The sequence below is a fragment of the Merops nubicus genome, unplaced genomic scaffold (genome assembly GCF_000691845.1).
Source record: "Merops nubicus isolate BGI_N331 unplaced genomic scaffold, ASM69184v1 scaffold4568, whole genome shotgun sequence".
In the NCBI taxonomy this organism is placed as follows: domain Eukaryota; kingdom Metazoa; phylum Chordata; class Aves; order Coraciiformes; family Meropidae; genus Merops; species Merops nubicus.
Window position 1 is genome coordinate 1,592 of NW_008626200.1, and position 9,662 is coordinate 11,253.

General features: G+C 49.6%; 1 protein-coding gene across 1 annotated transcript; it reads left to right on the forward strand.

The window, feature by feature from the left end:
* Nucleotides 1-2,167: 2,167 nt before the first annotated feature.
* Nucleotides 2,168-8,095, forward strand: UPRT (uracil phosphoribosyltransferase (FUR1) homolog (S. cerevisiae); the record flags this gene model as incomplete). Its single annotated transcript, XM_008945906.1, has 6 exons — nucleotides 2,168-2,210; nucleotides 4,775-4,844; nucleotides 5,746-5,808; nucleotides 6,336-6,497; nucleotides 7,241-7,339; nucleotides 7,989-8,095. Coding segments are annotated over 6 exons (544 nt in total), but the record flags the coding sequence as incomplete, so codon positions are not given.
* Nucleotides 8,096-9,662: the final 1,567 nt, after the last annotated feature.

Genomic DNA, 9,662 nt, shown 5'->3' on the forward strand with positions numbered 1-9,662 from the left:
GGGGGGGGGGGAGAAAAACAGAACAAAAGCAGGGAAAACCCCCTCAATTTAGGACTTGCTGTGAAGTAAGGAAGGGATGAATACAGTGAGGTACAGTCAGAACCAGGCTAAGGATGGTCAGGCCAGGTACAGAAGACGTCAGGGACTGTTTTTGCTCAGGGAAGTGGAGAGCTCTTTCCTGGCTCCTGAGAGGATTCTGAGCAAGAATCCAAAACAATCACAGCCTGCCATTTGGAACAACTGTCCAGTTATGAAAGCCAGACCCCCCTTTGTGTGGCCACTCCTCAGGCCCTGGGGTGGGCTGGGGGCATCTGCCTGCCCCAGCAACGACCAGCAGACAGACTGGGGGGAGCACGTGCTCCTCTGCCTCGTTAAAGTTAACGAGAAGGGGGCCTGTGAGCCACAACAGAGAGATGGACATCACCTCCATGAGATCATCCGTGGCCTGGCCCAGTTCCTCAGGCTTGATCACTTTTCCATCTAGCAAACACTTAATGGGGGGTCAGGGGCCTTCTATCACAAGCACTGGAGATGAATTTTGAGGCCCTTAGTGGGATGGGAAATGATTTTTTTTTCAGCATTGAGCATTTGGGAAGAAACAGTTGCAGCCTCCTGCTAAGGGGGTTTGATCTCCACGTCATTCCTGGCCCCCACAGACTAGAGGCAGGGATCTGGAAGCTGAAATGAGTAGTGCAGCAATTGGCAGTGGAGAGCTGTGGTTCCTGTAGAAGCAAGCTGGTCAGCGTGGCTTGGTAGTGTCATCTTTAACTCCTGATTTAAGCAGAGATGATGTAAATACAGGGGTTTGAAGGTTACTGTGTCTGTTAGGTGACATCATTCTGTTGTGTTCTCCTGAGGCTTCCTATTCCCTTGGGAACAGCACAGCAGAGGGGCAGGACACACAGCCCTGGCTGCAGCAGGGAGTGTGTAACTCAGAAGTTACACACCAAGTACCTCCAGTGCTGCAGGCTCACATGGTTCTGTCCCCAGCTACCTTGTCTCCCCTCAGTGGCAACAATTTGTCCAGGAGGAAACCCAGCACTGCCCTTGTGCTACGGGGCGTCCCCCCAAAACATTCCTTCTCCCCTCCTAGAGACATGGGGGGGCTTCAGCTGGACACCAGCCGTGCTTCCACACGTCCAGAAGCATCAAACTGATTGGTATTGTTCAGCACAACGTTCCTGTTGGCAGCCCTGGGCTACAAGTCAGGTTTTAATGCCTCTTGTTTTTTTAGATGTTGCCTTGTTCATCGACTAAAAGAGCTGGAAAAGTTTCCAGCCTGCCATCCATCAGTACTTTCTATGCTTCTGCCTGCTATTTAAGGTGAACTGTGCTTTCACATCAGCCTTTTTTTCTGGCCTTTTTTTTTCCTCTGGGATGTGGGGCTTGAAATGTGGCCCCAGCTGCTGGTGCACAAGAGGTCTGTCATTTTCCCTGAATCTATTATTTGTCTCTCATTTTTATGCAGCTTTGTTTTCTGTTGTCCTCCTCCCCTCAAAAAGCAGAGGGAACTGTCTAAGGGTGCTCAGCTCACACCGGCATCCCTGCCAGGGCAGGGTGATAACTTAAAGCCCAGTGATGTGGGCTAATAACTCAGTATTTACCCCAAACACGTCTCACTCTGTGGGCAGATCCTGTTGGGTTTGTCTTCTCACCCCTTCACGAAATAACAGCTCCATGTTCTGAAATGCCATCGTCTGGAGGAACCCAAATGCACCACCTACACACTTGGTTACTTCCCTTTCCCAAAAATATTTATAGGCACTGCAGATGGAAATGTGAATCCCTTCAGAAATCTTAATAAAATCAGTTTATGTAACTGTAGGGGGCCTGGGGGTTCATTGTGGTTTGGGGATTGGGTGTTTTTTGAGCGTTGCCTTTCTGGTTAATGCCAAAGTAGCAGAAAGTGACAAGTATCCTGTCATTACCAGAAAGAAGGAAAAATAAAAGTAACTTGTGTCTTTAATAGCACGTTATGAGCACAAGGAAAGACATTCGATTAGGCTGACACTGGTTTTTAAACTCTTTTTTAAGTAACCAGTTGCCCAGGAAATAAGTGGACAAACCTCTTGGCTTTCCCTCAGGTTGCCTTTGAATTCATATCCTATTTAAGCAATGTTCCCGAAATGATTCCCCAGATTAAAATCTAAACTATTACCTCTTTCAGGAAATCCAGTAGAGGCGACTTCGTCTTTTCTGCTGATCGGCTGGTAGGTGAAGAGCTTCTTCTTGCTGGTATGGTACTTTGTAACTCCTCCATGAATGGGTCCTTCAGCAGGGAACAGTGGTGGCGTGAGAGCAACTTTGTAGACAAAGGGAATTGCTGTTTGGCAGCAGCTGTCTGTGCAGAGACTGGAGTTCCCTCTTCTGGACTGCCATCATCTGAAGTGGTTCTAGAAACCACGCTGCCATCCAACAACTGCCTCAGGGTGGAGGACAGGAGCAGCAGGAGAATTCTGTCTAAGAACAGATGCACAGGGGCTAGAGATAATTCAGTGTTACTTCAAAACAGGACTTCTGATCTCGTGAGCAGAGCTGTGCAATTTCTTACACAGTTCAGTCAGCCAGCAGGAGCTGACATTTGTGCATGCAACATTTGTCTCATTTAAATTCTCTGCTTGGAGAAACCCACAACACTCAGGCCCACACATCTCCCTCCTTGCATTCGTGTGGGTGTTTGCTGTTTGCAAATCCACAGCCTTTAACAGGGAACAGGAAAGTTTCTCCAAACCCCTGCACCACAGACGAGGCCAGAGTTCAGCCCACAGGTCTCCTGGGATGAGCCCAATCTCAACCCACGCCCAAGCCAGGCTTGCTCAAGGCTCAGCTAGCCCCACAGCCCAGGACTGTGCCTGCTGTGCTTTGATCTTTGCAGCTTTTCCACTTTCCCTGCTGCTTTTCTCTTCTTGAGGATGTGTTTTGCATTCCAATTCACCAGGAACAGCAAAGGCCCAAGGCAACAAATCAGGAGTTAGTGACCACCCCCCTTCTAACCTGGGGTACACTCACCCTGCTTCTGGGAGGTGCCTATATCCAAATTTCTCCCTTCCCAGACTCTGAGGAACTGGTCACACCTGATTTCTTCAGTGGTAGTTGAGTGTGGTAAGGAGATCTTATTCATGTGTTAATCACCTGAGAAAAGGTCGATTTCACTGATATTTGCAGATCCTTGGAGTCTTCATGGGGTAGTCAGCTAAAACTCCTCCACCCTCTGCTAGCTCTTGGTTTTACCAACAGCTCTAACAGCTCGTGCACTAATGAAGGTGGAAGCAAATGGTATTTCCCTTCACATCCTGCACAGGCTCTGTGGTAAATCTTCAATGTAGAACTGTCATAAATGAGCACACTGGTGTATCATTTGGTGTATCAGCATTAAACACTTAACCTAAAACCTCAGCATAACTCTGTAAGCTGACAATTCAACTAGGTCTGCTAGACTTTAACATCTCTTTTAACTGTTTTTTTCCCCCCCAGTTAAAAATGGACTTTATTTTTGTTTTTTTTTTAATTAATAGCTTCAATTTCTGGTCATTTCAGACTGCAGGCAGTGGCAGCCACCTCTGGGAGAGGAGCAGGGCTGCTGGTGGTCAAGGCCAGAGAGAAAAGATGAGGAAATTGGAATCCCTGAGCACAGGGGTGGCAGAAAGCTTAGTGCAAAAGTACATGTTTTGTCAACACTGCTAAGTTCACAGAGGAATCCTTCCCAGCCTCTGTATAAAACATTGACACGTGTAGCAAAACAAGATTATTGGACTGTAGACCTTCACTGGTTTACTCTGAACTTTTGGGAGATAAGGTGGAGTGATGATAACCCTGGCAACAGGACAGCAGTATGAAAAAAAAAGCATTTCTTCCAAACCTGGCTTAGAGCTTGGCTCTTTTTTTTGTGTGTGAAATAACTGTTTTGCTTAACAGGTTTCATCACTGGCTTGTCAGTAGCTTTCCTTGAGCAGTCCTGGCCTCTCAATCTGGCTTACTAGCAAAGAGAATTTTTACCACTTTAATACCCAGAGCATCTGTCATGGGCATCATTCTGGGTTCAGATGAATAAATTTAGGTGACTTTGCCTGGGGTGCAGCTGCAGGGCCAGCACTAGAGCAGAGCTGGAGGTTTTCTGGCTACCAGAGGGCTGTGTGGCTTACCAGCTCCAGCTCCAGCAGTGACATCCCTGCTGAAGTGGGGCATCTGCACCCCCTGAAGCCCAGGGGCTTGGCAGAGCACCCCCCAGGACACCAGAAGAAGGTGGGGATAGAGATCTCTCCATCTGCTGGCTCACCTCTGGGCACCTGGGGCTGGGTTCCCATTGCTGCAGCTTCTCTGGCTGTTCTGGCAGCCCCACCCCAGCTCAGTCCTGGAAATACAGATGTGACATACAGCTGTGCCCAGCTGAGGGGCACCTGCGAGGGGGTGAGGTGTCCCCTTTGTCTCTTTTTTGGTCAGAAAAACGCTTGCATTCGTGCTTCACTTATTTATTAATCAAAATTTGTCTGTGATGCCTCTGCCTGGCAGAAGAAGTCAGTTTTATGATTGCAAATGACCCCTCCTTCAATTTTGTTTTGTAATGGCTTCATTTGAGTTGTGAACACGCTTAAGCATTATCCCCAAAAGGTCCCTAAATTCATTCCCTAACTACTCTTTTATCTCTTTAGAGACCCTTCTAGGCCCTTCGGGCTGTTAGGTGTTCACTTACTACTTGAAGAACTACTGACATGTAGTATCTTATCTCCAGAGATAACAAATCCCTTTAAGCTGACTGATCCCTTTGGTTTCACAGATCAGGCTGGTGGTTGAAGAGGGACTGAACCAACTGCCATACACAGAATGCACCGTGACCACTCCAACAGGTGGGTGGGGAACTGCTCCTCCCGCAGGGAGGACTGGAAGTGGAGGCTTAAAAAGGAGGAGTCCCACTGTCTGAAAGTGCCCGAGCTCTGCTCTGGGTCCCTTTCACCCCAACACCCGTGCTGGTGAGGGAGCTGAAATGGCCTCAGCTCAGCTCTTCCAGCAGGGAATGTCCCCTGAGACCTGAGGTGCTCCTGCATGAATTCCTGCTTCCATACTGAGCTCCTTCCCTCCAAGCATCCGTGAGCAATCACAGGTGGCTTCTGCTGCTCCTCCCACAGGTAGGACTGGAAGTGGAGGCTTAGAAAGGAGTCCCACTGTCTGAAAGTGCCCCAGCTCTGCCGTGGGTGCCTTTCCCTTTCCCCCCAACACCCGTGCTGGTGAGGGAGCTGAAGTGGCCTCAGCTCTTCCAGCAGGGAATGTCCCCTGAGACCTGAGGTGCTCCTGCATGAATTCCTGCTTCCATACTGCGCTCCTTCCCTCCAAGCATCTGTGAGCAATCACAGGTGGCTTCTGCTCTTCAGGGCTCAGAGCACCCCTCAAGGACACCAGTGGATCCCCCTTTTCTTCTCCTGTGTGGTGTGGAGCTCTGCCAGCCAGGCAGGGGACAGGCAGTGCCTGCATGTAGCACCAGCACGTGTCCCCCCAGAGTGGTGCTGGGCGAGCTCGTCACCAGCCTCTGGGGCTAGAGCTGCCCAGCTATGGGACAATCTTGCTTTGCTGCCTTTGTCTTGGAATGAGCAAGAGCCCTGAGCTCTCAGCACCAGTTCCTCCCTCTCACGCTGCCCGTGCTCTCTCACAGACCACTGCAGTTTTCTCCTGCAGCTCTGTGGCATCCTGCTCCAGCTCCACTGCTCGGGGGACAGCTGCTGCCACTGACACCTGGCTTCTTTCCTCTCACAGGACACAAGTATGAAGGAGTCAGATTTGAGAAGGGAAACTGTGGAGTCAGCATCATGAGAAGTGGTAGGTGGCTTCTGCTTCTTGCATGAGCACGAGTTAAATGGTTTGGAAACCCCTAAGGAACTTCCTTTCAAAAATTGCTGCAGAGAAGCCCTGCTGCACAAGCTGTACCCAAACCTGCCAGTTGTTACTCCTCCTTAGCTGCCCTTGATCACAGAATGCCAAGGAACACGGCTCCTTAACTTCTCAGGAGACACGTAGCTGCACCAGATCCCATCTGGTGGTGTCTCTGGGCAGAGCTCACAGATGCTCCCCACGCCCCACAGGCTTCCTTTGAGGTTCCCAGCTCTCCCCTTTGAGAGCTCAGCTCTGGGAACACTCACCCTGGGAGACTCGTGTTTCTGGCTGAACAGAGGAAAAGGGAGAAACCTTCAAGTGGTTTTAACACTCAGAACCAAGGGGAAAAAGAATCTCCCTTTAGAGCTCTTCACAACAGTGCTGGGCTGGGCTCTGTCCCTGCAGCACCTTGCAGTGGGGCTGGTTCTGGGCCTGTAACCATCTCTGGTTGGGTTTCTGCTGCTGGCTGTGAGGAGAGGCAATGGAACAAGGGCTGCGGGACTGCTGCCGCTCCATCCGCATCGGGAAGATCCTGATCCAGAGCGACGAGGAGACCCAGAGAGCCAAAGTCTACTATGCCAAGTTCCCCCCAGACATCTACAGGAGAAAAGTCCTTCTGATGTACCCAATACTGAGTGAGTGCCTGGAATGATCACCCCGCTGAACAGCGGCTGCACTGGGTTTAAAGGAAATTGCCAAATCTGGGGGTTTGCTGAGTTCTTGTGTTGGTTCAGGACAGTTCTCAGGCTGTGGCAGAGCAGGGATCAGGCAGCCTGTGCAGCACCACTGCAGAGCAGAGCATGGGGGTCTGTGTGTGAGAAGGGCTGAAGCATTGAGACTGGATACAAATCCAATCTTTAAAACTTTGCCAGGAGAACACACTCCAACAGTAAAATTCTCATGCTATTAAAACACAGGTTTTGATTAATATTATAATCGTAGAATTAAATTACTTTAAATGCAGTTATTACTACCAAAAAAAAAAAAAAGGAGAAATCTGTGAAGTGTGGTAAGGAGTTTCTCTGGATGAAGTAACTTTCCCAGTCTCAGATTTCATTCTGGTTCCACACGTGGAGCTCTTAATTGCCATTTTACTATTTTAGATGAGCTTTCTTGCCTCAGGGCTTTCATAAACCCACCAGCTTCCGTGCTCAAAACCTGGCAGAGCTGTTGGAGAGCAGTGATGAAGTTCCTTCACCAGGAGACCAAAGTTTTCCACAATTCAGACGTGCAGAGGTGACAGTTTTCCAGTGGGAGAGGGGCAGGGTCCTCACTCTGTCACACACCAACACTAACATGGGTATTCGCAGATGGCCTGGGACAAGTTCTTCTAATCAGAGGACAAAAAAACCCCAAAATGTCCCTTTTCCCCTTGCAGGTACTGGCAATACTGTCATCGAGGCTGTCAAGGTTCTGGTAGAACATGGAGTGCAGCCCAGTGTCATCATCCTGCTGAGCCTCTTCTCCACCCCTCACGGTGAGCTGGGGGACAGCACGGGGGAGGAGCTGTGGTGTGGAGCTGGCCCTGGGCAGAGGGGGGTTCCTTGTCCTTATTTCTGGCTGAACTGTAAAATGGAGAGTGTGGATTTGGACAGCAGAGGGGCCGTTAACACCTCATGGCAAAGCTGCAAGTGGTGAGGTGTTCCTGAAGGCAGGAAGCTGCAGCCCTGCCAGGCACATGGGGTGCTTCCCTGGCTCCCGAAGCAAAGCCAGTGCTGCTGCTGCTCTGGCTGTAGCAGCCCACGGCTGGTGGGGTTGGTTGGCCCCCAAAGACACCAGGTCCATGAGGAGGGTGAGGTGAATGAGGCTATGGAACTGTCTGCACGGCCAAGGTCTTGACGTGTGGAAGGGATCCAAAAAAGGAACGTTGTTTCTGTATGGGTCTTGTTTTAAAATTGGCCATGGCAGAAATGGCTTATTAAAAAAGCCAGCTGAGCACTTGGGGGATTAGATACATGTATGTATAGAGGGGGAAAAAAAAAAACAGAGGCCCCAAAAAATCCACCCACTAAATTCAGGAAGCTCCTCCTGCCAGGCAGCCAGGGCAGAGGTGGCAGGACAGAGCCTGCGGTGCTGGGACACAGCTGCCACCCTGCACTCACTGAGCCTTTGTCCTCTCCCAAAAGGTGCCAAATCCATCATCCAGGAGTTCCCCGAGATCACCATCCTCACGACAGAAGTTCATCCTGTGGCACCAACACACTTTGGACAGAAGTACTTTGGAACAGACTGACACCCTCAGAACAATGGATACAGCTCTATGACGTTAATAGTTTGGGTTTTTTTTCTACATTTTCTTATTGTTGAGTTGGTTGAGGGTGTCCTTCAAAATTTTTTTGGCCCAAGGGGCAAATACTTGACTTAGATACCCGAGTTCTGGTCAGCCCCTGCCTCAGGTACAGTAACCAAGCCCTCCATCAGTGCACAGTGGAGCATCTCAGCGCTGGGGTTGTACAAACTGCTACACTCTGCTTTAACTTATTTATTCTTCTCCAGCCTGTCTCGTGGCTGCTTGTGAGAGCAAAATAAACCAACTAAATGGGAAGGGTTTGTACAGTGTGTAACACGGCTCTGGGGCACCCGCTCCAGCCTCTCCTCAGGCTTCCAAAGCCACAGGGGCACTTGGAACTTGACGTAGTTCTGAGCAGCCACGTTGAATTGTTGGTGGAATTTTCAGTCTTTGGGTGGTGGCCAAGAATTAAAGATTCTCAGTGCTGCCTATGGAAATCTCACACATACAGCACTTGGGTTTTGCTGCTTGAAACCTGCGTGCTGGAGTGGGAATCGTGAACCTGTGGAACGGATGGGAAGCTGGGGCTAAAAGTTGAGCTCAGTTTTTAGCTTTGTTCACAGAAGCTGAAAGTCCACAGACAAAGGTGGCCCTGGTGCCTTAGAGCCCTTCCAAATCCTCCCTGCAGTAATTTCATCGATCAGATTAAAGGTAAATCTGCAGCCAAAGATTTTCTTTGGTTTTAAATCCCCTGGCACCAAGTACACAATATCCAACAAGTAAATGAGCTGGTATCTTACCTCACTGTGACTCTGGGAAAATTGCCATATACAGACAATATAGCCCATTGTTATTTTTGAAGCATGTCCATATCCTAAAGAGCAGAGGGTTACAAACAGCACAGGTTGGGTGCTTCATCCCCCTCACCCCAGGAGCAGAGCCCTGGGCCACCCCAACCAGCACCTCCTAAGTCCAGGAATAGCATTCAGTGGATCCTTTTTTTGACATAGATGAAGAACCTTCCCTCCTCCAAGCAGTAATTTCAACTCATTAAATTGTGTAAGGCTTCCAGAGAGAGACTTCAGCCTGAGCATAGTCTAGGTCATAGAAAATCACCACCCACACATGTAATAAATTAGCCAAAGATGGGTTTAATGCAGTCCCTGCCTGCAGGACAGTTCGGACCGCGCCGGTTTCCAGTATAAACCATCATAGAAAAGGACAGAGCAGAACGTGGGGGATGTTCAGGGGTAGAAACCATACAAACACCTGGCAAACACCAACGAAACGTACACAGAGTTCATAGCAAGGTCAGAATGCTGGACAGTAAAAACCTGTATCCAAAAGCTGCTGTAAAAACCCACTTGAGAGCAGAGGTGTCAATGCTGGCAGCAGCATTAAACTCCTGAACCCAACTGCACCCTCCAGCCGGGGAGCCAGCGGCTCAGGCCACTGGTGTCCTGCCACCCAAACTCTCCTGCCTGCTCAGAACACCAGCGAGTGGAACCCAGCTGGCTCTACTGTGAAGCCTGGTAAAAAACCTCCTAATGCTGGATTCTGACAGAGATGG